Below are 27750 nucleotides of genomic sequence, written 5' to 3' on the forward strand. Positions count from 1 at the left end.
CTCTTTAAAGTCACACATACTGTAAAGAGCAGTTCAAAAACTGAAGGGAAAATAAATTAACTTTATAAACAAAACATGTCTTTGTTTTTAGACGTCGCGAGACGTTTTCGTCTTGCGAAGCAAGCCCATAGGGGAAATTCGTCTTGCGAGGCAAATCGAAAACGGAAAAACCTTTCGTCTAGCGAGTTTTTTGTCTTGCGAGGCATTCGTCTTGCGAGGTACCACTGTATATTTATACACATGTGTGTATACACATTGCTAGTATTTCCATGTGCGTGTAAAGGAGGGAATGATTCAAAATTGCTATTCACATATACAGACGTACCTTGGAAATTGAACGGAATCTGTTTCGGAAGTCTGTTCGACTTCCAAAACATTCAGGAACCAAGGCGCGGCTTCTGATTGGCCGCAAGAAGCTCCTGCAGCCAACCACTGCAGAAGCCCCACTGGACGTTCAGCTTCCAAAAGAACGTTTGAACACCGGAACAATCATTTCCGGTTTTCAATCATCCGGGAGCCAAAACGCTCAGCAACAAAGCTGTTCGAATTCCAAAGTGTGACTGTACTGTGTAAAGGCCATGTGTGAACTTAGGTATTCACTTCTTCTGTAATGCAAGGCAAAAGAGCATCCAGAAATTTGCTCCACCTGCAGTTAAATCAGCAGCGAGAGACAGTGAGTTTAGCTCACTTTAGAAAAAAGTTATTTTCACAGCACTATTATACATACTGGGTAGTTTCTCATGAAGTCACTGCACAAAATCAACAATTGGTATGTTTTTAGGAACTAGCCCATATTGCATAGAATCATAGAGTTGGAAGGGACCCTGAGGGTCATCTAGTCCAACCCCCTGCAATGCAGGTACGGGGATCAAACCTGCAACCTTGGTGTTATCAGCACCATGCTCTAACTAGCTGAGCTATGCTGTTGTGTTGCACACATCATGCCAGAGCAGTCTGTAGCATGGCCCTAGGTAAAAACATGGCTTTGTATCCTCTCACACACTTCTGCCAAACTCATCTCAATCCGGAGTATACACCTTAGAAACCAAATTGCTTTGACTGGAGAAATGGCAACCAAGTCTGGACATTGACCTTCTAGAAACTGAGAAATGTAATATTGCTCATGATCCAGTTAGGTCAAACTTAAAAGCATGCTACTGGAGATTTGTATGGCCACCTGAAACAAAAGTTAGTTTATTCTAAGACACAAGCCAAGGAAAGTTGTGGGCAAAACAGTAGGGGCCATGCAAAATCTCATTGCAGTAATTCTGCTTGGTGAAAAGCCAGTGCTTTTATTGGAGGATGCTATTTTTCTGAAGATTCTTAAGCTTATCACTGTTTGGAAAACAAGGAACAATAATATAAAACTATTTTATTGATAAGTGTTCACCAGTATTTACAATAAAGTAAATAATATACAGCCTGCACCTTCCACTTACTAAAAAGTTTCACCTGGTCCCTTAAGAACCAAGTAGCCACAAATACTAAAGACTTGAAAGGACTAAACTGGGGGAAAGATGCATGCACAACAGTCGTATAGAACTACAAAAACACTTGTGAATTTGATCAATCTGCCATTAGGGTTCACTATTAACTATCAAGTTTTATAAAACACTTTGCCTAAAATGAAGAAAGCAGTACCAAATGTTCTCCTGTAATAAAACAAAGCAAATAGCACAAACTCTTTTTTTTCTTTCTGTTTATGCAAAACACATTACTTCAAAAATAATCAAACTTGTCTCATTAAAACGTAGCTTTCAACATTTCTGGTAAGTTATAACCATACATATATAAAAAAGGGGGGAAGGGGGATAACTCAAACAATTATTGCGCTTCATCCTCTGGGCATGAGTGCCAGGTTAGTCGTTCTTCATAAAAAGCAATTACAATCTGAGGGCATTTAACATTTGCTTCTTTGGCGAGCACCAGGTCTGCTTCATCAGAATCTTTCCTGTTTTAAAAAAAGAACATGCATTCAGGATTTCGTGAGCCTGCAGTATGAAGTACCGCTACTCGACCTTTTCAGTAGTAGTTATGCACACAACCCAATCCTAGACACATTTATGCAAAAGTTTGTCTGATTTAATGCAGCAGACCTTTATTCCTTCTCAATCCGGCCCACGGGCGGTCCGGGAATCAACATGTTTTTACATGAGTAGAATGTGTCTGGGTTATTTGTGGGGCATAGGCATTCATTCACCCCCCCTCCCAAAAAAATAGTCCGGCCCACCACATGGTCTTAGGGACAGTGGACCGGCCCACAGCTGAAAAAGGCTGCTGACCCGTTATAGACTTATCATTAAAAGGGCCAAAGGAATTCAGAATTCCTGCTCTAATTATTCAAAGTTTGCTTAACTGAGAATCTTGGGCAGTAGCAGCTCTTCAAAGGAGGGGGGCATACTATGTATCTCTTCCCATTTGTAACAAAACCTAAGTTGCTGTTCACTGGGTATCTTATGCCATAAGTAAAGCAGTCATTTGGAACTGAGAGGTAAAGAAGTCAATAGTAACTGTTGGGGGAGATTTCTGAATGTAGCTGCTAATGCCGCAGGAGTAAGTAGGCCTTTGTTTCAAGAACACATGAATAAAACTGAGCTGCAAGTGTGTAGCTATGGTCTTTGGAGTAGAAATTCAGTCTTAAGCTGTAACAATTTAAATAATCATTCATAAAAGTACAGTAAAAACTAAATACCAGCAATACTGGTTTAAGTTTGATAGAGGTGGTAACACAAAATAGGCTAGGGCTCTCTTCAGTTTAAAGCCTAGTACTAGTTAGTTTGGTACTAAACAGCAACAAGCGTGCCCTTAAGTTTTCTAAACTCCTTAAGTGGTAAAGGACCAAAATTACCAATGCTCAGAGGGAGGACCAACCCAACCACCAATAGTCTTTACATCCTATCAGTCAGTTTATAACAGGAAAATTATATTCTTTATAAAGGTCAGTCTAAGATGCACTTTGCACTGCTGCTGAAATTTCCATTCTACCACTTACCATTTCATAAGAAACATAAGTTCCCCACTACTGTCTGTGGCTCCAATTATTCGCTCAGGATCAAGACCTCTTGCAAATCCCCTGGGTTTATCAACCTGTTTGATTAAATATGGAGTAACATTAAAATACGTTCCAACTATTGTAGAAAAGCTGCCATAGAACACACAAATCCCCTCAAAGGTCTTCCAGAATGTCAGCAATTTTTAAAAAAAAAAAATTACACCAAGCTTTCAGTTCTTTTACCCATCAATTGTTTCATTTCACCTTCCATGAACATACTGATAACTTCACAGTACTAAAGAATTAATTTTCTGCAGATCAGAAGACATTTTTAGAAACTTTTCAGACTGATTGTTAAAGAGGTTACCAAGATGTAACCTAGTACAAGCAGTTTGCAAAACTGGGCTATAACAGCTCTTAGGAGATACTTTTTAGGAGAAATCCAAACACCAAACCAACTTACCGACTCTCTTTTTTTCTTTGATTTGCTGTCATCAGACTCACTATCGGAAAGAGATTTTCTTTTGGCACCCTCTGTTTTTTCTTTACCAGCTTTCTGGGAACTCAGGAAAGCTTCTATTAACTCTGGACAATCCAAGTTTTCTTCTGGTTCCCATGTGTTATCGGCACTGAAACAAAATTCATGAAAAAAAGAATGGAAGTAATTAGAAATCTGGATCAGATGGCCAAACTCTATAACGTCAATCCACCCACCCTAACAAAATGCTAAATTGTGGTCAGTTATTAAAGACACTGAAGTCATAGTTCTCTGCAATTTAATTTTATGTGGGCCAACTTGAGTCACAACATATTCTGTAAAAATATTTCAAACCTACTTGTGTACAATCATTTAGACTTAAGATTATGGGTAAATGGTCATGGGTTACCCAGTGTAGACAGTAAGGTTTGTTAAATAAGCTGAATTGTTATTTCGGAGTCCACAAATAGTAACATAAGGAACGCTATATAAGTCAATTGAGCCCTATAACAATGCTCAGTTTGCAAACATGCAGAATTGCACACAAGGACAAAGAATTTTTTGGATGTTTCTAGACTTAGGCTGAGTTTCTAGTCTTTCACAAGTGCCAGAGAAAAATGAATCAATATTCTTCTGTTCCTGGTAAACTGGATTTTTCTTTTTAAAAACCTTGGAATGCTTACTTTGGTCTATGCTGCTATATTGCTATTTATAGTAAAGAAGTAGCATGTTTAGCAAGGTTCTAGAAAAACATATGCTTGTTAATTATGCATAACTGGGAGAGACTATGTTACACTTTATAAAACCTTGCAAACTAGATGGGGTGAGAGGAGAGGCCTTGCACTCCACAAGGACCAGTACACTAAGAAACATTTTCAGCAAGATGTATAGAATTGACTGAGAAGAAAAAAGCAGATTATTTTTGTAGTTAAGATTGGTACCCTTTTCTAAAGTGACTAATGTGTGTTAACAAAGATGGCAGCATGGTTCTTGACCATATGAATTCAGTTTTAATTTCTAGTTCAATCAGCAGCTTTTGGATTACAGTGGTACCTCTGGTTAAGAATTTAATTCGTTCTCGAGGTCCGCTGTTAACCTGAGGTACCACTTTAGCTAATAGGGCCTCCCACTGCCGCCGTGCAATTTCTGTTCTTATCCTGAAGCAAAGTTCTTAACCCGAGGTACTATTTCTGGGTTAGTGGAGTCTGTAACCAGAGGTACCACTGTAGTTACAATCGGGTGTCAAATGACACATACTGCCAATAGTGTAAGGAGGTATTGCCATCAGTAGCATGGGCTGAAGAGGCGTCCACACAGCCAGAGCTGTTTTTATTTTTTACTGCAGCCCACCACATTATTAATTTAAATCATTTCTAAACAGGTCAGTCAGAGTTTTACAGGAAGTGATTCTTTTTGGCTATGTGAGTATTTCAAAATGTTTTCAGCTCTATACATGGAACTGTGGCCTACACCCCCAACCAACCAAGCACTGAAAATAGTAGTTCTGGATGAAGCTCCTTACTCAGTAAATCCTTTCCATTTCAAGAAGTACTCAACCTTGCCATTAACTACACGCCTGTCCAGGACTTTCTCCACAACGAATTCTTCAGGTTCCGTTTCTTCAACTTTTTTGCCTTTGCCATTCTGCTTTTTCCCCATTTTATGCTACAAAACAAAATCATTTGAAGAGATATATTTTAACAGTTATACTGCTATTCAATTCTAGGTCTACAGGACTTAAGATTCTCATGGAAAATTTCGTATTTTGCTCAGTGAGAGAACAAATTATTGTAAAAAGAACCCTTTTGGGTCAATGAAGTTAATTCCAAATCTCTTTTGCAATGAATTCTAAATCCTTTTGTTTGAAATAATTGTTTGCTATTTTGTTCCAAATAGCTTATTGCCATTCGCTTTGTACAGATGGGTATTAAAATATATTGTATAAAAAGTAAGCTTTAAAAATGAATTTTGGGAAGGCACACAGAAGATAGAAGGATGAGCTTCTTTAGCTTTTTTAATTACTTGCATACATGTTATACCAACAGTCTTCAACTTTTTCAGACCTGGGACCTACCTTCAACTGAAACATGCATTTGGGAACCCATTTTTAAAATTTTACTACAAATGGCAAATTTTTCACTTTATATTGTGGTAGTGCTGCTGCACCTTTGATCAGTTAGCAACCCAGTAGTGGGTCCTGAGCCATTAGTTGAAGACCAGTGAGTTATATATGCCTTGTTAATTGCAATTCAACAACAGTTAATAGAAGCTTGAGCATTTTTCAGATGCTAAATCCGAAACATTTATTTAACAATTACATCCATGCATGATTTTGACTTTCATTATGGACAGCAGAACATACATGTGCAAAAACATACTTGTGCAAAAGTTTCAGAGTTGCTCTTGATAAAGCTAGGTTGAAACTTTGTTTACTGTTCACTAATACAAATGCCTATTGCATTGCTGGAACTTTATAAATCAAGCACAGCACACTTTAAGTAAGACTGAAAATCACTTTAATTTAAGCTCCACTTAACAGCCAAACATTCAGATAACAAAGTACTACATCCACATCATCCTCAAAGCATTCCAACTTCAGTAATGCACAATTTAGTGTAACAGGATTGTTATTTTTCCAAATTTTCCCTATGCATTGGCTTGAAAACAGTATATTAGTGTCATGCTAAAAGTGCTGCAGTTCAAGAGTCAAGTGCAGAATGGCAGACAGAGTTTTGGAAGCACTCCTTAGGCAGTGTTCGAAACTCACATTGTTCAGGCGCATTTTGTGACAGGTAATTTCATTAGTGCAAGCAGTTTCTGAGCTCTGGGCACAATAATGCACCTAGGACTTCACCCCCGAGTAGATCACAGTCTCTTGGGAGTTGGGACGTCCCTGGTCTAGACCATTTGAAAAATGAACGTAATATTTTAGCTGCAGTTCATTCATTTTCAGCTTTGTATTCTTGTTATAAAATGTGCACAGAGATATTCTGTTGTTGTGCCAATAACTTAGGTTTAAGGTGCCCTTTAGCTCCTAGCTCTCATATCTCAGTTTCTAACACTGTCCTTAGGCATTCAAAATAGCAAACATCAGGAAATCATGTTGTATATTGATCACCAAACAATCCTTTGGAGAAAACTAGATTGAAGGCAGAAATGGTCATGATTCAGAAATCCCATGTTCTGTCAGCTCCATAATAATGTACTTGCTTTTCTTGAGTGCCAGATGGCAAATGTCTTTTGATACTCAGTTAAATATCAAAAACAGCTTGACAGAGGTATGATATAGGAAACCACCTATTCAAAATGGGTATGGCAGAAATGAAAAAAAAATACATATGTACAAGAACATTGCACATAATATGCCCAAACAGGCAATGTTAATGTCTCTTGCCCTCCAAGTGCTACCAAGATTACCAAGGGAATGTGAATATGTGGAGATAGTTTCCAGCAATTAAGACTGCCAGTGTGGGGGGATTGTTTCCTCTCTAACTATGGGAATTTCGGAGCTAATACAAAACTAGCAACCTACTTGTGCAGTTATACTGTCATATCCCTGAAAACATTTGGAATAAAGCACAAAAGAAATCAAAAGTTTACAAATATATGCATGCCATATTACTAATTAAGTCTCTGCATTGACACTCCCCGCATCCAAGTTGAGTATTTCCCACCCACCATTTGAAATTCAGCTTTATGTAGCTTTATACAGCTGATCATTCATGTCCAATCTTGCATGTGAGGAGGGGGCACACACCAGTCTGTCAAACAGACCTACAGTATTTTAAGCTCTTGGCGGAGTGGAGGGATATGCAATTCATGTTATCCCTTCCTTAGACACCATGCACTGATACGAGTTCTCATTTTTCAAATTGCACCCTCAGTTAAAAGCTCAACTGCTGATCTAGATTTATTTTTTAAAATATTCCCAGCGTATTTTTAAGCAACTGATGCATAATTAAAATTTATGCATACTAATAATGGCATAGCATTGTACAATGTAATAATATTTGCGTAAGACCTATAATATAGATACGTGAAAGCAAATGGAAAAAAAGCTGAGAATTATTGAATGGGGACATTATCTGTCTCCTGTGGAGCTTCCCCCCTCCCAAAGGAAAATTTTGGGGGATCACTGAAAAAAATTTATCATCTACTCTTTGAAATTAGTTAAATGAACCAATACTTTTAGAGATGCAATCCTATGTGTGAGCAGGAAGCACCATGATGAGCCAGAAAAAGCACACAAGACCCAGTGCTTACTGGGCAATAGTATGCATTGTTAGGAGTTAAGCACTCCTTTAGGAGATGCAAACACTTGCAAATTTTTAGGTTCCCCAAAAGCATTGTTCTGTGAAACTCCCAGAATTTTCTTTCTGTATGGAATACTGCTATCAGGAATGATGGGAGTATCATGCGGAGACACAGAAAGAAATTTCTGTTAAATTACAACCTTCACAGCCTGTTTAAAACTGTTGTGTGTTTTTAAAGCTTAAGTTCACAATTCATTTGTTTTGATCCAATTTTTTTACAGTCCCTGAAGGAGTTTTAAACTCTGAAATGTGAGGAACAATAACAAAATAAATAGCGCCAGAACTTGTCTCTTCCATTTCCTGTCTCCTAACCTGGGAGTAAAACCAAATAGGTGTGTTTTCTACGTAAACATCCCTTGGATTGATATGTAATTTAATAAATACACTAAATAGGACAACTGATAGATCAGTGATGAATTTTATGGTCTTAAAACAGTAAAATAAGCTTAGGTTTGACAGGAAAGCCAGTATTGCGTTCATATTTAACCCGTCCCCCCTGAATTCCATTTTTCCAAACAAAAATGAGTATTTTTCCTCCATAGTTTTAAATTTCTAGAAATGCTACATCTCTAAATTTACTTACTGAATCTTACAGACACAACTAATTTTTACTATTGAATTCCCATTGCCACCTGTCTTACGATATCACTTTTCTCTCTCAGGAACTATTTGATAATACTCCTAGTTCAGCACCTTCTAAATTGCATGCCAAGGGCCAATACTGCTCCAGGAGAGGGGCTGAAGTGTTCCTTGAAAAATGAAGCTACTATGTTGGCTGCATCCTCTTCCATACTTGGTGGAATGAGGAGGGGCATAAGCATCACTGATTCTCTCCTCTCTTTAGCAATATATGTGCAGCAAAACATTATCCCAGGGAAAAAAGAATGATGCATCGGGTTGCATGATCACAAGTCCCTAAGTGTTGGCTGGCTTGGCCTGAGTTATCTAGTAGTGCCTCATCTAAGTCAGTGGGACTTACCACAGAGTAGATCTGCACAGAACTGAGCTGTTGATACCTCACCTTGCACTGTATTTCTGCTTGTGGCTAGAAATTATCCCTAGTGCTGCTTCCCCAGCTCCAAAAAGTGATGGGGACAAGATACCCGAAAGTGCTTCAATCACTCAGTGCTACTCGGGGATGCTGACTTACTTTCTTCCCTTCCACGTTTGCAGCTGGAAGGGAAGGTAAGAATTCATTTGGGTGCTAGAAAGCCAAGGTACTCAGTGTACATTTGTTACCATGTAAATCATTCTAGCTTCTTTCTCCAGCTCCAGAGGTAAAAGGGAATAATTTGTGCAGTTGGTGACACACGCTACATCTTGAAGGACCATAGGCATTCTAACGATCACCTTCAGCTAGGAGCTAGAGAAGCAGATGGATCTTCCCTCAAGTTGTATTAAGCTTGCAAGAGGGAGGAAGGATGTCAGTGCTTCTCAAACTATCTGATGTGGTGGATGGGCAACATTTCCCAATTCCATGTGCCAGGGACCAATATCTTACTTGGTTCCTGAAGCATCCCAACCTGGACTATGGTGGAGTTGCCTTGGACCAGCAGCTGATCAAGGACCACCACTTTGAATAGTACTGCATTATGCTACAGTTAACTAAAGCATGGGAATTCCCAAAAATATTCCTACTGCTTAGAAACGCAGCTTCATCCTTGACTGAGTGAACACAGGTAATAAGCAGGCAGGCCACCAGCCTGTACAGTCGTACCTCTTTTTACGTTTGCTTCATGATACGTTTTTTCAAGTTGCGTCCCACGGCGACCCGGAAAGGATTATGACATCATGCGCAGAAGCGGCGAATCATGACCTGTGCGTGCGCAGATGCGGGTTGCGTTCCTTTCAGGTTGCGAACGGGGCTCCAGAACGGATCCCATTCGCAACCAGAGGTACTACTGTAGTTGCAAAAAACGTGTCAAATTTTCAAGGTGTGGATCCAGGAAGCATGTATATATTTATCATTTTAAGTGTAAGAATGTTGGTTGACAGTTAATTCAGAAGGAAAAAATATAACTAAGCCTTATTAATGCATTAGGGACCTGCCTCTTCTGCTCTGTCCTCACTGCCCTCCACACATTGGAGGACAAAGTTCTGCAGTACGTGCTCATGTGCAGGGTTCTAAATCACATTACACCTTCCAGAAGGTGTGGAGGCTGCGCACCATTGCAGGTAGGAGGGCCAGCAAGTGTCTCACTCTCCCCTTTGCATGATTCCAACTATCAAAAGGCTTTAATGCCTGAACAGGTCTCTTGTGTCCCAGGCATCCAAGTGTTTAGAAAACAACCTCAATTAAACCAAGACCTCCAACTCTGACCTTATGTCAAGCGTTGACATATGCTGGAATCATGATCAGTTATATTAAATGATCACATGCAAACAAACCATGGCTTACATACCTACCACCTGTGAAGATAAGGCAAGCCCAATAGGCTCAGTGGTTTAGACCACAGCACCACCCACGTCCCTTAGGTATGTTGCTACCACAACATAATTGTTAATATAAACTGGAATTGGCACTAGATGCCACCACATGCCCTCGTAAATAGATTGCAATCTACCACCCACGCAATACCATTTCCTCAAGCGGAACGTACATTATTACCTCTCTAAAACAGAGGTGAGGAATTGATTCATGTATCAGGCTTCAATAACAAAACACATTGCTATAAAAATTTACCCCAGAGTGGTTTCCAGCAACCTTACTTGTTGATATCCAATGCAGCCATACTCAGAAGATGCACTGAAATCAATGGATTTATGTTACTTGAGCCAAATGAGTGCCTGGTGTTTTTTGGAAAATGATGCTGGGGAGGGGAGATGTGGATGTATCTTTTTACACAGAGATGCCAACTTAATAAATCTGAAGAAATATGGTGGTAAAATCCTTACATATTTCAGGTGGTCATGAACTTACCAATGTAGATTTATTGGTGGCCATTTTTATTGCAGACTTGCTGAGCTTTTACTAGAAAAATGCATGACAAAAGGAATGTTGCATTACTCAGAGAAAGGCATCTCAGTACAAGTATGGTCCTTCTTCTATCCAGGTGATGGGGGAAAACTATTTCAAGTACATTAATAGAGTATGAAGTTAAGCCTCCATTATGCTAGGTATTATTTGGAATAACAGTTACCTACAATACATTACATGCCTTTTCAATAGTCAAATCTCACACATCCTGAGTTAGCACTAAAAAAAAAGTTTGAAGGAAATTGTTATTTTGAAAATCTCTAAGACAACAAGTTATAATGAAATTAAATCTTCAACTGTAAGGTATATTACAGAATCCTGAATCCATTTGTATGTACTTACATCAGTGGTAGATGCAACCATTCAAGAAGATTCAGGATTAGTCTATTAATCAGCAGTACATCTACTATATAGGTGACCACTGCACCTTTTGACACATGACTTTACACATAAATTGTACAAGAAAACATTTTGCCAATTCCAAAACATTAGATAAGTAAATACAAAATACTTTCTCAAATTCTGCAGTTCTGATTCATGGCGTTTCCTCTGCAGAGCTATAAAAGTAGCATCACAGCCATGAGATTCAGCAAAGCAAGGGAGAGACCAACCCCCTCCCTCCTCCCCCGCAGCTCTCTTGCACTCAGCAATCCTGAGCGCCTCCCACCACCACCTTGCAGGAGATAAGATATAATAGGACAATTTCAAGCCAGGCCAACCGTGCTTCCATTTAGGAGAAAGGAAAGAAAAGAAACCCAGAACGCGAGAGCAACAAAGGCCTGTTGCAAAGAAATGAAAGCTAAAATAGGTCTTAATAGCACGAGGTGAGCGCGCAAGGGGGAAGGAAAGCAGACCCAAACGGGCCTCTCCCATCACCAAGAACATGAGAAGGCAAAGATGCAGGATCGGCTGCGGCGGAAAGCGCCATATCACCGCGTCGTTCAGGACGACTTCCTGCCGCCGCCGTCGCCGCCGCCTCTCTCTCCGACGAGCTTGAAAAGACACCGCCACGCTTTGACCCCCATCTGCAACCCCAACGCCACCCCATCCAAGGCACTGAACCTTCATCTATCTCTATAGATCTATATAAGTCCACGCTTCTGATCTCTGCTTTGTTCGCGGCCTGTGCCTCCTCCTCCCATCACCATTTGCTGATTCTGTTTCTTTTTTTTTTTTTGAGGGGGGAAAAAAGCGGGAGCGGAGTGAGAAACAGCCCCCGGCTACAATCCCCATTAAGACACCAACTAGGGAGCAAGCGATTTTTAAACTTCAGAAGTGAAGGCCCGAGGCGGGGTGGGGATGCGTGGTCATCGTCCTCTTCCCCCACCCCCACCTCAAACAAACAAATAGCCCCCAAAGCGGGTTCGGGGGTGGGAAAGGCCTAGCTGGTAAGAGAACTTGTGGGGTTGGGCTTTTTTTTTAAGGCCCCCACAAGGCGCGGAAAGAAACGGCGGCGGCCCAAACCTGAGGCGGCGGGAGCGGGGTGGGGAAAGGAAAGCGGCCACGCCTGAGCCTCCCTCACAGAGTTACATAAAACATAATCCTAATAATGAGGGAAAGAAGAGAAGCGCCCTGGTTTCCCTCCCACCCCTCGCCGTCCTTCTATTCCGAACGGCCGTTAGAAGAGAGGGGGGGGGAGGAGATAGGCAAGTGAGCGGGGGGGGGTGAAGAAAGCGAAAGATACGGACTTCCAATGGTGGGCACAGCGGCGCTCGGCTCCCGCGAAGTCTCCTGGCTCCCGGCGCGCACTGAGGCGGCGGCAACGGCAGCAGCTACATCTGAGGGGGCGGGGAGTGCGCGCGCGAGGCGGAAGAGGAGGGGGGCGGGGAGGGAGCCGCAGCCAAGGGCGGGAGCGCGGAGGGGGGCTGGGCAGGTTTTTTTTTCCCCTCAGCGCCGCTGCGCGAGGAAGCAGAGGCTCCGCCCTCTTTCGTTCCCGCCCTTCGCTGCTGCGCCGCCGTCGACGTCGTCACCGCCGCCGCCGCCCGCGCAGTCGTTAGCCGCTCCACACACTTCCATTGCTGCTGCTGCCGCCGCCACCGCGCCTGCTTGCCTGCCTGCCTGCTGAGGGGGCTCGCCTCAGAAAAAAGACCGCAGCGATTTTTAATTTTTTAAAAAAGACCCTTTCGCCTCCTCCCTTGCTTTTCTTTGCTTCTTCAACCGGCCGAAAATGCCTCGCGGAGACCGGGAGAGCGACTGGGTGAGTGAGGTAACGGACGGCGTGGCTCAGTAATGGCCGACCTTTTTCCACTCATTGTGTCCTTATGGGGATGGCGGGCGGGCGGGCGGGCGAGCCTCCTGGAAAGCCAAGGCGCTAGACAGAGAGCAGGGGTGGGGTGTAAATGGCGGGTACTGGGAAAAGGGGTTAAATTTGGTCCCGTGGGTTGTTTTTTGAAGGGGCTCAGGAGGCGCCTAATGGCGGGTGCCGTCAGCCGCTCGCTCACGGAAGGTATTTTTGCCAGAACCTATTTAATACAGCACTGAATTTGAATACCATTAATGACAGGGCTTTTATTTTCCCCAAGCGACAAAGGAAGCGCTTGAGGGGGCGGGAGGAGAAAGCGCACACGTTTATACCGTTTGCGCCGCTAGGTTACTGCTAGCAAAGCTGATAGAAGATAGAAAGCGGGGTGGATGGGGCCTTGGTTAATTATACTCCCCATTTTTTTTGGCGCGATTATTAGTCTTCGTGGATCTTCGGCAATTTCCGGACTACAGCAATGGGTGGGCTTTTGTTGCCTTCGGTTCTTTCCGGAAATTATCGAAGGCGCTTTTTCGAGGTTCGAGTACTCTTCGGCCAAAGCCGGACGTCGCCGGCTGCGTCCGGAAACAGTCGATGGCCTCGCTGGAGATGACGATGCGCATTTTGGGTGTCCCTTTCAAAAACGTCTCTCGCCATATTAAACGGCTTTGCGTTACCTCAGGTTAACGAGGGTTTAAGCAAAAAGCAGTACAATATGGAAGAGTGGTCGATTCGTTATTACTTTTTGCCCCGGTTACGTCGCGCCAATTTTGTGGTTTCGCGTATTAAAAAAAACCAAAACCCTGGGGCGGCAAGGATGTGTGAATTTTTAACTACGTAAGAATGAGGTCCGCCATTACCAGAAAGACGGGATCGCATTCTCCAACCGCGTTACGCAAAGCACGTAGCTCCGTTACGTTAGCGGGAGATGCCTAAAGCTCAGTTTGCGTGGAAGGGATTGCGGTGCAGTGGTGCCGACTAGTGCGGGGACTAACTGCGGCACAATACGCCAGTAGCGTAGATACTTGAGATGACGCAGAGTCCGTTAACTGGAAAACACTTGGTGGCGCAGTTGGCGGCGCTTGTTGCCTGCTAGGCTGAAGACGTTAGTGTGGAAGGTTCTGGAAGGGACGGCAGCACTTGAGGCGGGGGGGAGGCTGTGGCGGCTAAGTAGTTACGACAAGTTGGGGATCCTCCCCCATAGGACTAGGGAGAATTATGGAGGTCAGAAGTTTTTTTCCATTTCCAGTCTGCCTGAAAAGGACTGAGCCGTATGTATAGTACGGAAAGGAGGGAGCGAAAGCGTACGAAGTGAAGGAGCGAGTAAAGACAAAAGGCGGGTTCCCTCCTCCTCCTCCCTAATCTGATGGGGAGGGGGGAGCGCGCGTGCGCAGCAGAGCGGAATGCTGTAGCCTTTCTTGGCCTTCTGGGAACGAGCCCCCTCCCGGTGGTGCTCGGCGCCATTTTCTCTCAGCCCGCTGTGCACCTCGGGTTCTCGGAGCCGTCACATGGCGGAGCCATCCTCGCTGGAGAGGCGGAGGAGCAGCCAACCCTATGGCATTCTTAAGTTCTTGAAGGGTGAGCAAGGCTTATAAACTCGCGTCTGCCTTCCTCATCAGGTGTTTCAGATCGTCATGTTAAAGTCGATTAATCAAAAGAATTTGCCTCAGCGTACACGTTGCCGCTTACTTCCTTGAACCTTTGGGTCTTGAAGACTTAAACGCAGCGAAGCGCGGGGCCTTATCGCACTTAACAAATAACGTTAGTATGCCTCGGGAACTTTTAAAATAGTATTTCCGGGAGTGTAGTAGAATCTTAAAAGGTAGGTGCAGGGCTACATTTCTTATTTAAAGTAATTCCAGACTGCTATTGGTTTGAGTCAGTAGTAATGTTAAATCCCCATGGCGACCTTTCTAGGTCTGACCCGCAAACTGCTTGGACAACCCTTGTTTCTCAACCCTGTTAGACTTGAGGACAAGTCGATAAACATGCTTTTGGGGGATTAAATGTGGGGAATGCATAGTAGATTCAAATTAACTCCTTTATTTTCCGATCAGTCTTGAATATTTTGTCAACTTCTATTATGTTGTAAAACCAAAGTGTGGTAAAGCTTTAAAAGTATGAAAAACACAGTTATCTTAACAGTAATAAAATTTTTCTTGCTTGTGGGGTCTTTGAAACACACCAAGAACTGAAAATGGTCCACATTTTGTGAAAAAGACATGGGGCTGACTATAATGCTGTTTTTCTGCTCAGCTGGTTATTTGGCCTACAAATTTGTTGAAATTATCATCTCTTATTTTATGGCAACTTTTCCACTATAGTTATGATTTATTTTAGTATGAATTAAACATGGTTGCTGTTTTAAACTGGCTTATGCTCAACAGTGCTCTCAGGAAGAAACATACATATAAAATATAACTCTTTTCCTCACATACAATCTGAAAATTTTCATTTCAAATTCTGTTTTCTGCTGAGGAATACTGTGTAGATAATACAGTACTGTACTCTGGAAAACTGATAATCTTCTCCTTGTATCTTAATTCTTGGCTATGGTGTTCTTATGCTCATTTCTGTGCCTTAAATTTGGGTAGTGGTGGTAAAAAGAAAAAACAGTATATTTCTCAAGTTGTGGACATGGATTATTGATGGGCCTCAGCCTCCTTTCAAGAAGCTGGACAGTGCCTTCTCATACATCCACTTTTTCCTCAACAGCAGGTCCCCACGTGCACAGTAATAGGCATATGGGGAGAGTGGCATCAGGTAGAAGGGAGGAAAGGGTAAATAGATATCAATGTGGCTGGCCAAGTGTGAGGGGAGGAGAAAAATTGGAAGGCAGGAGGAAAAATGGGCAGTTGTATTGCGATTGAGAGGAAAAGAAGCACCTCTGGGATGTTCCTGTGCATTCTTGGCTCCTCTAAGCATGCCCCCCCCCCCCAGTTATGAGTTAGGAAGCCTCTCCAGAAGCTTTTAATAGAAGAACACTTCACTCTATCTCAGAATAACATACAGTGGTACCCCGGGATGTGAACGGGATCCGTTCTGGAGCCCTGTTTGCATCCTGAACACAACGTAAGATGCGCCAGTTGCGTTTCGCCGCATGTGCGTGATGTCATTTTGACTTTGCACATGCTCGAGTGGCGAAACCCAGAAGTAACACGCTCTGTTACTTCTAGGTCGCCGCAGTGCACAACCCGAAAATACTTACCCTGAAGCATATTTATCGTGAGGTATGACTGTACTGGCTTTAGGAACTGGACAGCTGCCTTGTGTGCATGTACACATGTAGGTGGAGGAAGTTTATTTTAAATTTGTATATGGCCCTTCATCTGACAATCATAGGCAGTTCACAGCATAACAATACAAAACCAGAGCACAATGTACATAATCAAACAAGAATAAAAACAAATAAATAACCTTCATACGAAACACATTTAAAAAGGCCACGGAATGTTCAATCAGCCAAATGCCTGGTTACAGAGAATCGTATTTGCCTGGTGCCTAAAGATATGTAATGATGCACCAGGCGAGCCTCATTGGGGAGAGAATACCACAAATGGGGAACCATGGTCTATTCTTGTGTTGCCGCCATTCAAAAGATGGTTGGAAGTTTTCAAAGAATGGTTGGGTGGTCCTCTTGTCAGAGATTGTTTAGCTGTAATTTCCTGCATTGCAGGAGATTGGACGAGATGACCCCTGGGATCCCTGGTTCCATCATTCTATGACCTCATGGAGGAGGCACACAAAGAAGGGCCTGAGATGTTACTGTAAGGCTTAGGTTGGTTCATAGGCAAGAGTCAGTCCTTGAGGCTGCGCCAGCGGCATATTGCTGGCAATGTACTACAAAGCTCTGGATAACCCCACTCAGCAGTTTCATGTGCTGTAGATGTTTATAAAACAGTATAGGGGATAAAATTGAACCCCACATTGAAGCTCCATGGGGCTGAAGAGCTCTCCCCAAGCATAACCTTTTGGAAATTATCCAAGTACGACCAGAACCACTGGGCGCGAGCTACCCCCATCCTGGACTTTCACTCAAGGATGCCGTGGTTGATGGTACTGAAAGCCACTGAGAGGTGAAGGCAAATTAACGGGGATGCATATCTCCTATCCTGACAGAGATCATACAGAGCAACAAAAGTAATTTCTTTGCTGAAAGTGGGCCTAAAGGCTGATTGACATGAATCTGGAAAATCAGTTTCCTCCAAGAGTGCCAGGATCTGGTCTGCAACCACCAACTCAAGAACCTTGCCCAAGAAGGGGATATTTGTAGCTGACCAGTAATTACTTAGATTTTCTGAATCCAGGGAGGGCATATTAAGGAGTGGTCTTGCCACTGCTTCCTTCAAGCAGGTAGGGACCACCCGCTTTCACAAGAAGGCATTAATCACCTCCCTGAATTGAGTAAAGATGGCCTGGAAATGAAAGAAGAGTGGGGTAATATTTATTAATTTGGGAACAGACAGCATGGTGATTAGAGAAGGAAGCTAGTGTTGGAGGAAGTAAAGGTTTATAGAGCAAGGAGAAGTAATGAAATAACAATACTATTCTTCTCTACAAACTGATGGATAGATGAATACTTTGAGAGGCATCTTTTTTGGGGCCAGGAGATACAAACTAATGTGGCTCTGTTTTAGAGATTCTAGATTAGCAAATTCTGCCTAAAATGGGAATGCTAGGGCATGTCACCTCCAGAGCCAGTGTTTTTGACTTGAGGAAAGCTGAACTATGGAACTCAATGCCACAAGGAAATTACTGTGTCAAAAAGTATGGCAATTATCAAGAGGGATCATATGTAAGTAAATAGTGATGTCAGTAATTGCCAGTTGATTATGGCAACCTCTTAGAATCATTGAATTGTAGAGTTGGAAGGAACCACAAGGGTCATCTAGTCCAACCCCCTGCAACTAAATCATACAGGACAGATAGCAATCAACATCTGCTTAAAAACATCTAGGGGAGAAGAGTCCACCACCTTGTGTGAGTCCATTATCAACTACTCTTGCTCTCAGTTCTTCCTGATGTTTAGTCAGAATCTCATTTTTTGTAACTTGAATCCATTGCTTTGGGTTCAGGTCCTAGCCTCCAGAGCTGGAAAAAAAAACAAGCTTGGTCCATCTTGTGACTGTTTGTTTTTCACCATTTTGCCCTCTCAAGTGGGCCATAAGGATAGAAAGAACCCCTGAACTAACAGCTTGTATACTAAATATCCACATAATAATTGTTGGACTAGCATACATAGAAACAATACCATGTGTAGAGGTTTGTAATGTGCAACTATGTTGCAGTCTTTGAAAAAGAGTAGAGAAGAAACTGGCAGTGTTTTTTATTGCAGTTTGGCTTAGGAAAAAAGTTCGCAAACCGGAACACTTACTTCCCAGTTTGCAGTGTTTGGGTTCCAAGTTGTTTGAGTACCAAGGCATTTGAGAACCAAGGTACCACTGTACAGTGTTAGAGTTCACCTGGTTGGTTTTGATGAGGTTTTTATTTGCCACAAATGACATAGAGTGTGTTTTCCAGAGTAGAATTTCTGCTTGAAGCCATATTATCAGGATGTTAAATTGTGAGGTCTATAGGTTCACATATCTGGAAAATCTTGCACGATTCTCAGCTCAACATCCTCCCCCTGCTGTAAAGAATCAAAAAGATTAGCTACGACTATTTTCCAGTTTGTATTAAATCCTGGGTTTCTTTTGTAGACATTAAGTTCCAAAAGGCTTTTCTCAGTTGTTTCCTGACGAACATAAAACCTAGACTATGTATTTTTTATATTTTTCCAACTGAAGTGCTTGACCCAAATAGAAAAGATAGTGCCTCAGTTATTATTGGATATATAAAATCTAGTATGTGTTTAGGAAGAAATTTTATGCTATATTACTATTTTTTCTCTCCTTTGAATTAGAGGGAAAAAGAGCAGTTCCGCAAACTATTCATTGGTGGCTTAAGCTTCGAAACCACAGAAGAAAGTTTGAGAAACTACTATGAGCAATGGGGAAAGTTAACGGATTGTGTGGTAAGTTGTGTGCATTAATCTTTGTTTGATTTTAGATAGCTTTGGGTATGGGGGGAAATTAATCTGGAAAAAATAGGCAATATATTCTGGTTGCTAGTCTGGTCCTCTTTGAACCCAGATGCACTGGAAGACAGGATGCAGGATGAAACCATGTTTGGTTCATTAGCAGCCATAACTGTCTTCAGATTTGTCTAGAAGAGCAGACTTCTGTTTCCTTTGTGCTGAAGTGTGAGATGCACTCTTCAATGGTTAATAGACATTGATCACCCATAAGAACAATTGCATCTTTTCTGAGATTAAGAGGTTTAGTTCTTCCTTGCAGCTAATGGTGCTTGTATACAATTTTTAGCTTTCAGTCTAGAATCTCTCTTAATAACACAAATAGAAAATGTTATTTTTGGGTAGTGACAGGTTAATGTCAGTAAGCTTTCCTGATTTAGCCATTGATTATCATAGATTGTGATTTTTAAAATCAGAAAATTGAAACATTCAGTCATCACTTTTTATGAAGCCTATAATTCCTCTTTCATGAAATATATTGTGTATAACTTAAAATATAGGGGTGGGATGCAAACACCTATTTTGGAGTTCCCATTGAGATGTTAACTGTATTTTCTTAGAACTTTACACTCTGTGCCACGTTGATGTCTACTTTCTAAAAGTTTTCATGGGTGCCATGTAGTATGACAGACATTTTATAAATATAAACCCATGTCCACGTAGAATTAGAACTATAAAATTGTGCCATTGGGTATGTTAGTGTTTCTTTTTTGTACCTATGTTACACCTGTTTACCAATGTTACCACAATTCATATCATTATCTTTTGAGTTATTGATCAAAGATTTTCCAGCAATGTCTGCTGGCCATTAATTTTATTTTAAAATGCTCTTTTAAAAAGTACATATTCTGGAAGAGGAAATGTTTCCTCATTATTATTTTTTGCCATTTCAGATGGGTGTTGTGTGTATTGGTTGTTTTTCTGAGCCACAGCAGCCATCTTTGCCATCTTGACAAAGCCTTTATTTTTGCAGCACACCATGTTGTTGGTCAAGGGATGAGGAACCTGTGGCCTTCCAGATATTGTTAAACTACAATTTGCATTATCCCTGACCATTGACCATGCTAGCTGGAGTAGAAGAGAGTTTAAGTCCAGTAACATGGAGAGCTATAGATTAGCAATCCCTGTTAGCAGCAGTACTATTCGCTGACAGCCTTTGATAGTTTCCAAATTCTTTCCCTCGGTTATTTGTTCAGACTTCAATTCTTAAACTACATTCTTTAGGGTACAGTTGTATTTCTAATTAGCAACTGCTTAGAAAAGTAATTGCTAAACAGAATTATTGCTGATAGCAAAATGTGTGTGGCAATAATTGTAATTTAGAACTTAATAGTTGAAATGCACAACCTTCATCTTGTAGGTTATGAGAGACCCTGCAAGCAAACGCTCACGAGGATTTGGTTTTGTAACATTCTCTTCCATGGCTGAAGTTGATGCAGCAATGGCTGCCAGACCTCATTCCATTGATGGAAGAGTAGTTGAGCCGAAAAGAGCTGTAGCCAGGGAGGTAAGTTTTGTTCTGTTTTAAATTTGAGATATTTTTATCTCTTATCTGTGTCTCTTAAAGCAGACAAGTTTATAATATTCAGAAAATGTTTTTGCTGCTGGGTGTAAAATACTGCAACTTGGAGGACATACATGCTCAATGGGCTAGACCCATTTAGCAATACTTTTTAACCTGTGCTGAGGTATGGATTTCATGCAGTGACTTTTCTGTGGCAGGTCTCAAGCAGTTAATTGAATGTTGGCAGCATGCAGCTGAGGAAAAAGCTCAGTTGGTTACAGCATGGTGTTCATAATGCCAAGGTTCGCATGTTTGATCCCTGGATGGGGCAGCTGCATATTCCTGCGCTGCAATGACCTGGACTAGATTATCCTCAGGGTTCCTTTCAATTCTGTGATTATGTGATCGTACAACAAAAGCCAGGGATCTAAAGTTAATATATTTGATGATAGAAACTGAGTGTTGGCATGGCACATTGCCTCAAACAGTTACAAATGGGGAAACTCCTAGTTCAAGTCTTGCCTCTGCTGTGAACTCAAGCCACTCAAACCCCAATATATGGGAATAATAAAACAATTTTACAGGATTGTTCTCAGCATTGCAACATGCTAATGTACGTGAAGTGATCTGAGCATTCTTAAAGTGTTTATGAATGTTGCACTTTGCCAAAATTATAGGCCATAGCGATAACAGAAAAAGACAACTGCTGAAACCTTCCTGAAATAAGTACTGCTTAAGGTGTTAGTTTCCTACACGATTATTAAAGTTTTCTGATGTTTATTTAATGCAGCAGAAATGGAAATGGCCAGTTTTCACATTTTTAGTAATTCGTTAACACCAGCAACTAGAAATTCAGGGTTTTGTTTTTTGTTTGACCAACAATTAACTAGGCAGTTTTGCTAAACTTATTTTTCAAGGAATCTGGAAAACCTGGAGCTCATGTAACTGTGAAAAAATTGTTTGTTGGTGGAATTAAAGAAGATACTGAGGAACATCACCTTAGAGACTACTTCTCGGAATATGGAAAAATCGACACAATTGAAATAATTACAGACAGACAATCTGGTAAAAAGAGGGGCTTTGGATTTGTAACTTTTGATGACCATGATCCAGTGGATAAAATTGTATGTAAGTAAATATTATTAATTATCTTTGTAACTTACATGTTTTATGTACCCGTGTTTGGGCCTGGTTCTATATATCACTGTATCGGCAAGCAAGTCATTTCAGGATGTAGTGCAACCACTGCAGGTTGCCATTTCTTCTTACATGCATGTATGAAAATTGCATACCAAGTGCAAGAAAATGGTTGCCACTGTTTTAAGCTGGCCTTGGTAGCCAACTAATCAGTGTTGCTTGCCAGATTGTGATATGGCAGAGGTATTTGGATCTCTTCTGAGCAGTGGCAAGAACATCTTCCACTTTCCTGCAGGAAGGTGTCATGGGGACCATGCACACCTTTCTTGTTGAAGGTATTCACTGCCTGCTGAACAACAAACTAGAACTGGGCTCTCCTACCTCTAGCAGGAAAAGGATGCATGTTGAGCAAGTAATCCTATCATTTCCCTTTTATTCTGGGCCAAGCAACCCCTAACTTTCCTTTGAAGCTCAGAGATTCAGAGTGGCAAGGATCTCCACACAACTGCTAGGACGATTGTCTACATCTGCAGCTGCAACTTCTCCAGAAGGCAGTGACTATTTCAACCTTGTTAAGCACACTGAACAAAAATGTAGAAGCCTGGCTGCAATCTTTTATTTCTGGGAGTAAGCATGAATGAAGAGTGGGATTTCTGAGTAGGCATACATAGAATTATTTCTGGGTCAGGTTTACATTTTGTACCAGTGTAGAAAGTCAGTGTATAAAATTGAATTTCACCAGTGTTGCAGTCTTCATTAATGTTTTCTCAAATTTTGAACTGAAACTGCTGTGAGGGATTAGATTGAAGGTTGTATCATTTGTTTATTTTCCCTCACCATCTTTTGTGAACACAGTGCAGAAATACCATACTATCAATGGTCATAATGCAGAAGTAAGAAAAGCTTTATCTAGACAAGAAATGCAAGAGGTTCAGAGCTCAAGGAGTGGACGAGGAGGTATGTTTGCAAATTGCATCGTATTTACATTAGATATTTTGGAAATAGTATTGTAGTTAACTTAAGCTGATGAACACTTTTAGGTAACTTTGGCTTCGGAGACTCGCGTGGAGGTGGTGGAAACTTTGGACCTGGACCTGGAAGTAACTTCAGAGGTGGATCTGGTAAGTCATTTCATCAGTGATCTTTGCAAAGCACTAAATAAGCCCATGTAGACTAATCTGTTAAAGTTTTTATGTCCCGGAGTTTCATAAAAATAAGAACACTGTTAACGGTAGTCTTCCTTTTCCTTATGAATATGATATGACCAGCAACCATTAATGTTTTCATTTTTTGCACTAGGTAAACTAATAGGAAAAACTTTATTTTTAACAGATGGCTATGGAGGCGGTCGTGGATTTGGTGATGGATATAATGGATATGGCGGGGGACCAGGAGGTTAGTCTCTTTAATTTGCTTAGGAAGACATAGTATGTATGTGTGCTCTAGTGGAAATGGTTTAAGCAATTAAATTTTCTTTATGGTCCAATTGGGTCTAAAAATACTCAAAATCAATGTAATTGCTATCATATGCCCGTAATCCATTGTCAACCATATAAATACGCTGTAATTCAAATAGTTTTCTTTTGGAACCAAATCATTCCTCCAAATCAGTGATGGAGGACCTCTGGCCTCCAGACCTAATAAGGCCCACGAGGCTTCCACATACATGTGTATTGCACCTTGGCAAGCATTGTTTATTATCAGCACTTGCAAAGCCATGTGCCTTTGTAAACACCAGATGTGGCTTTATGGTTTGATTTCAAGACATGCGCATAATTTTATTATTGCAAAGTGCAATTACATGAGTAAAATTTTATCAAGTGGCTTGCAGGATAGCAGCATATATTGATGTTTCTATTGATTAGGTTTTTGTCAAGCAGCAGCCCCCATACTATGTGACACATTGCTTTATAGAGGAGAATCAGTGTGGTATAAAAGTCTCTTTCCAAGCAAATTCATAGTCTGCTACATGCATATTTTTTCTTTAAAAGGATATGGTTGTGGCCATAATACTCTATCTGAAATATAAGTTCAACTCTGATATAAGCTGCATGTTTTTCTGCATGTTTACTGAGACTTGTTTTACAATAGGTGGCAATTTTGGAGGCAGTCCTGGTTATGGTGGAGGAAGAGGAGGATATGGTGGTGGAGGACCTGGATATGGCAACCAGGGTGGGGGCTATGGAGGTGGCTATGACAACTACGGAGGAGGTAATGTTGAAAGGAATTAGAACACTGGGCCTTAGCTTTAGTCCTCTCTATTGTGGAAGGAATTCAATCGTATTTGTGGGGGCAGAGTATGTCTTTTTACTAAAAAATTATTTGGGGTGCTGTGGGGGATAATAATTGCCTGAAAGGCAAGATAAAAATACATCGCTCTTGAAACTGGAACACAAAAGGTGTTCTGAAGTTTGATAACTACAAGGGCTAAAAATGTGTTTATCACAGCTGATCTAAAGGCTGATAGTAGAGTATTAAAAAAACATTGCAGTCCATGTGATGGCCAACAGCGTTCTATATAAGTTGAAGGTATATTTTTTGTGATATTCTATATTCAAAGCTAGCATTTTGATTATTCAGCATAAACTTTTTATTGATTCAGGCAATTATGGAGGAGGAAATTACAATGATTTTGGAAACTACAACCAACAGCCCTCAAACTATGGTCCAATGAAGAGTGGAAATTTTGGTGGAAGCAGGAACATGGGAGGACCATATGGTGGAGGTAATACGAAAAGTGAAATAGAAAAGTATCTACCCCCCCTTCCCACAAATCCTTGATTTGCCTTCAGGAGAGGAAGAGGGTCATTGCTATCTTTTCCTAATAGCACACCGGTGAGTGATAGTGGGAGGGTTTGCACCCTGCAACCCACTCCCATTGTAGTGCTTTATTTTTCCCAATAGGCGTGAAAGCTGTATGTACACAGAAAGTCAAGAGGTAACTTGCAATTGAAGTGGACTGCCCCCGGTGACCCAGCAATTAAGAATCAAACCTATTCCTACCTGCACAACCCTTTCTGGAGGCCTAGTTGTGGTCATTCCAAATTGTAGCATAATTCTGAGGAATCTCTTTTGCCATTTGCATACATCAGTCTTTAAACTACAACTTCCCCCATCCCCTTTAATTAGCCATACTGGCCTGGGCTACTGGGACTTGTCCTCCAAAACAAGTGGGAGTTGGTCAGGTTGTGAAAGCCTGGCATACATGTTGTACAGATCGATCTGTGTCTCCTTGAAAAGGGCAGCTACCACCTCCCCCTGTTGATACAGTTCTAAGACAGGAATGTTTGTAGATTTAATTAGATCTGGTGATCTACTTTGATGTCAATTTTGATTGAAAGATGTTGAGAGCACTAATTGACTGTAGAATTGAGGAATTTGGGTGATTGCAGTTTAAAAGTAAGATTTTGATGAAGCTTGAGAATGGCTGTTCATCTGTGTTAATTTTATGCTTTCCATTTTAACAATACAGGAAACTATGGTCCTGGAGGAAGTGGAGGAAGTGGGGGATATGGAGGGCGGAGCCGTTACTGATCTTCTGTAAGCTTTTCATGGGTGAGTGTACATTTTTAAAATGCTAAAATTGCAGTGTTTCTTGACTTTAGCTGCAGGGGTAAAAGCTTTTTAGGATATTATCTTTCCTTTAAAAAAGAAATTGGGTAGATGGATAACTTCATAACCTATTTTTTTACTCTTTACTTCTGTTGAAACAGGCTTCACTGTATAAATAGGAGAGGATGAGCCCAGAGGTAAAAGAACAGCTTCAGGTTTTCGAATAACATTGTTAAGGAAACTTATCTCAGTCATGCATAAATATGCAGTGATATGGCAGAAGACACCAGAGCAGATGCAGAGAGCCATTTTGTGAATGGATTGGATTATTTAATAACATACCTTACTGTGGAGGAAGGATTGTAAAAATGCCTTTGAGACAGTTTCTTAGCTTTTTAATTGTTGTTTCTTTCTAGTGGTCTTTGTAAGAGTGTAGAAGCATTCCTTTGATAATGTTAAATTTGTAAGTTTCAGGTGACATGTGAAACCTTTTTTAAAGAATTTTCTCAAAGTTTTGAAAAGCTATTAGCCAGGATCATGGTGTAATAAGACATAACGTTTTCCTTTTAAAAATTTAAGTGCGTGTGTAGAGTTAAGAAGCTGTTGTACATTTATGATTTAATAAAATAATTCTAAAGGAAATGTTGTGTAATCTTAGATTTATTTAAAATACGTTGTAAATTAAGGCAAGGAGTGGGTAGTAGAAGGTCCCACAAATACTACAAAGTCATTGTTGTACATGTAAATGTGGTCAGATAATGTTTTCTGTAAATCACCAGGTTTAAAATACCTAGATAACTTAAGGGATATCTCTGCAAGGAGAAACACCTTTTTAGATCTTTTAGATGCTGCTTCTTCAATGGCAAGGAAAGGAAATATCCCCAGCGAGGTACTCTTCCAGGGACACAGGTCTAGTGCAAGAGAACTCTTGAGAACGGCACTAAGTTCAGCCAGTCTTAAAAAGCTGTGCTGTACTTCTGCAGAGCTTTAACTACAGTAGTTTTATAAGGATGCCAACGAGAGCTGAGGGTGTAGAGCAAAATAGTTCTAAGCTTCAGTTAAACTTCTTTAGGTAAGATCTTATTTACTTTTCCTTTCTTAATATTCCAAAAACAAGAAACTAATACTATATGACAGTGTACTGTTTCAGTATAGTGGTATATTATCTAGTTTAACATAGCAATGAACCAAGTTAACAATTGTGGTTGAAAAATTTAAGATTACTGTTTTTGTTTGTTTCTTGGGATGTGGGTTTTTGTTTTTGCTATTATATTTTCATTTATTTTAACTTCAGCTGCTTAACCTATCTTTCCCCCTGCTGGAATCTAGCTTTATGCACCATGGACAAGCAATAGACCTGCTGAGCAAATGAACCAGCCAAGTGTCCATTAAAACTTTGCAAGGGTCCCATCCCTGCTATGGTTAGTTAAAATGGTATGTTGCAGCTCACTTACATGGTACAATTTCATGTTTTTATCCTTCAATTTTTTAAAACACTTTAAAGGAAAATGGTGAACTCTTAGGCATTCAGGGCAGCTGAAATTTTATTGTTATGAAAATTGTCTACTGTGTTGTCTGAAGATACTTATTATAGAACTTAAAATGTAGGACTAATTTTACTCATTGGTTTATAACACTCATTCTTGCGTGATAGTTGTATACAAGAAAATAATACATGAGGTGGAATTTTTATGACTTGCTAAATGAATTGGCTAGGATGCTAATTGGTTTTTCTTGCATATTTGTTGAAGATGTGTTAAATGTCAGGTTCCTTTGCCATTGTTTGCCATGTATTGTTGCTGCAATTTAAAGAGTAGCATATTGTTTAATTCTGCGGTTGTAGTCATAGGCATACCAGCCACAGCTTTTTCAGCGCAAATATTTGTCTTTTAAAGTTTGTCTCTGGTACAATCTGTACACTAAAAGGTCTTGACTTGCCTCATCTGGATTATAGCCATTTGCTGAAGTTTTCCTGTAGGTGATACAAAGAAGCATACATGATAAACTTCTTCAGATACTTTCTTTTTCTTTGGCAGGAAGGTGCCAGCTGCAGGTAACTAATGAAGAAGTGGTCAACCACAGAAACTTCAAGAAATAAGATTTTTCTATGCTCATCACAAAATAGATGGTTTTGCTGGTTTTATAAAACCTTTTTAGGTTAAATTAATATTAGTGCAGCCTATTGTAATGCTTTTTAAAATATATAAAACTATAGTAGCACCTGTTCTTAGAATTCAGCCTGAATAGGAAATCAAAATTAATGTTTTAAGACAGCAAATACTGTGTCATATTTTTTATAAGTGATAATAAACTTTTATACAAAAATATTTCTAGTCTGATAACATTTTAACATTTCATACAGTTAAAATATAAACCTTACTACTACATGACACTTCAGTCTAGAAGATAGGAACTCTTTGAGGGAACATACAGCATATTTTATGGTATCTCATAGACTAGATCCAATTTGGGTGCTGATTTACAA

The 27750-nt window shown here is 40.7% G+C and overlaps 2 protein-coding genes across 8 annotated transcripts; one reads left to right on the top strand and one right to left on the bottom strand.

The window, feature by feature from the left end:
• Positions 1-1357: 1357 nt before the first annotated feature.
• CBX3 (chromobox 3) lies at positions 1358-12581 on the bottom strand. 4 transcript variants are annotated; one of them, XM_081883480.1, is made up of 6 exons: positions 12449-12581; positions 10704-10754; positions 4993-5135; positions 3456-3621; positions 2993-3087; positions 1358-1951 (listed from the first exon to the last, which is right to left on the bottom strand). In XM_081883480.1, the coding sequence occupies exons 2-6, from the start codon at positions 10725-10727 to the stop codon at positions 1825-1827; spliced, it is 555 nt and encodes a 184-aa protein (XP_081739606.1). In that variant the 5' UTR covers positions 10728-10754; positions 12449-12581; the 3' UTR covers positions 1358-1824. The 4 variants fall into 4 exon arrangements, with proteins under 4 accessions (XP_081739606.1, XP_081739607.1, XP_081739608.1 ...); XM_081883481.1 differs by lacking the exon at positions 12449-12581 and adding an exon at positions 12225-12357; XM_081883482.1 differs by lacking the exon at positions 10704-10754.
• A 152-nt stretch (positions 12582-12733) lies between these two features.
• On the top strand, positions 12734-27592 carry HNRNPA2B1 (heterogeneous nuclear ribonucleoprotein A2/B1). Of its 4 annotated transcripts, none has more exons than XR_014162003.1 (13): positions 12734-12966; positions 18902-19012; positions 20433-20579; positions 21494-21704; positions 22569-22670; positions 22754-22834; positions 23046-23108; positions 23805-23924; positions 24316-24438; positions 25186-25268; positions 25427-26337; positions 26595-26699; positions 27302-27592. XR_014162003.1 is itself a non-coding variant. In XM_081883413.1 (11 exons), the coding sequence occupies exons 1-10, from the start codon at positions 12928-12930 to the stop codon at positions 25245-25247; spliced, it is 1059 nt and encodes a 352-aa protein (XP_081739539.1). In that variant the 5' UTR covers positions 12734-12927; the 3' UTR covers positions 25248-25268; positions 26595-27592. The 4 variants fall into 4 exon arrangements, 1 of the variants encoding a protein (XP_081739539.1); XR_014162005.1 differs by having other exon boundaries at positions 12734-12957; XR_014162004.1 differs by lacking the exon at positions 25427-26337.
• Positions 27593-27750: the final 158 nt, after the last annotated feature.

The sequence above is a fragment of the Podarcis melisellensis genome, assembly GCF_964234715.1.
Source record: "Podarcis melisellensis genome assembly, chromosome: 12".
Lineage (NCBI taxonomy): Eukaryota > Metazoa > Chordata > Lepidosauria > Squamata > Lacertidae > Podarcis > Podarcis melisellensis.

Excerpts from the sequence above, each read along its gene's own strand:
- HNRNPA2B1 (XM_081883413.1), top strand. The coding sequence starts at position 12,928 with ATGCCTCGCGGAGACCGGGAGAGCGACTGGGTGAGTGAG. Across the intron at positions 20,580-21,493 it reads AAAGAGCTGTAGCCAGGGAG|GAATCTGGAAAACCTGGAGC; the intron begins GTAAGTTTTGTT and ends TTATTTTTCAAG. Across the intron at positions 23,109-23,804 it reads ATATGGCGGGGGACCAGGAG|GTGGCAATTTTGGAGGCAGT; the intron begins GTTAGTCTCTTT and ends GTTTTACAATAG.
- CBX3 (XM_081883480.1), bottom strand. The coding sequence starts at position 10,727 with ATGGCCACCAATAAATCTACATTG. Across the intron at positions 5,136-10,703 it reads CCACCAATAAATCTACATTG|CATAAAATGGGGAAAAAGCA; the intron begins GTAAGTTCATGA and ends TTTGTTTTGTAG. Across the intron at positions 3,622-4,992 it reads AAATGGAAAGGATTTACTGA|TGCCGATAACACATGGGAAC; the intron begins GTAAGGAGCTTC and ends ATTTTGTTTCAG.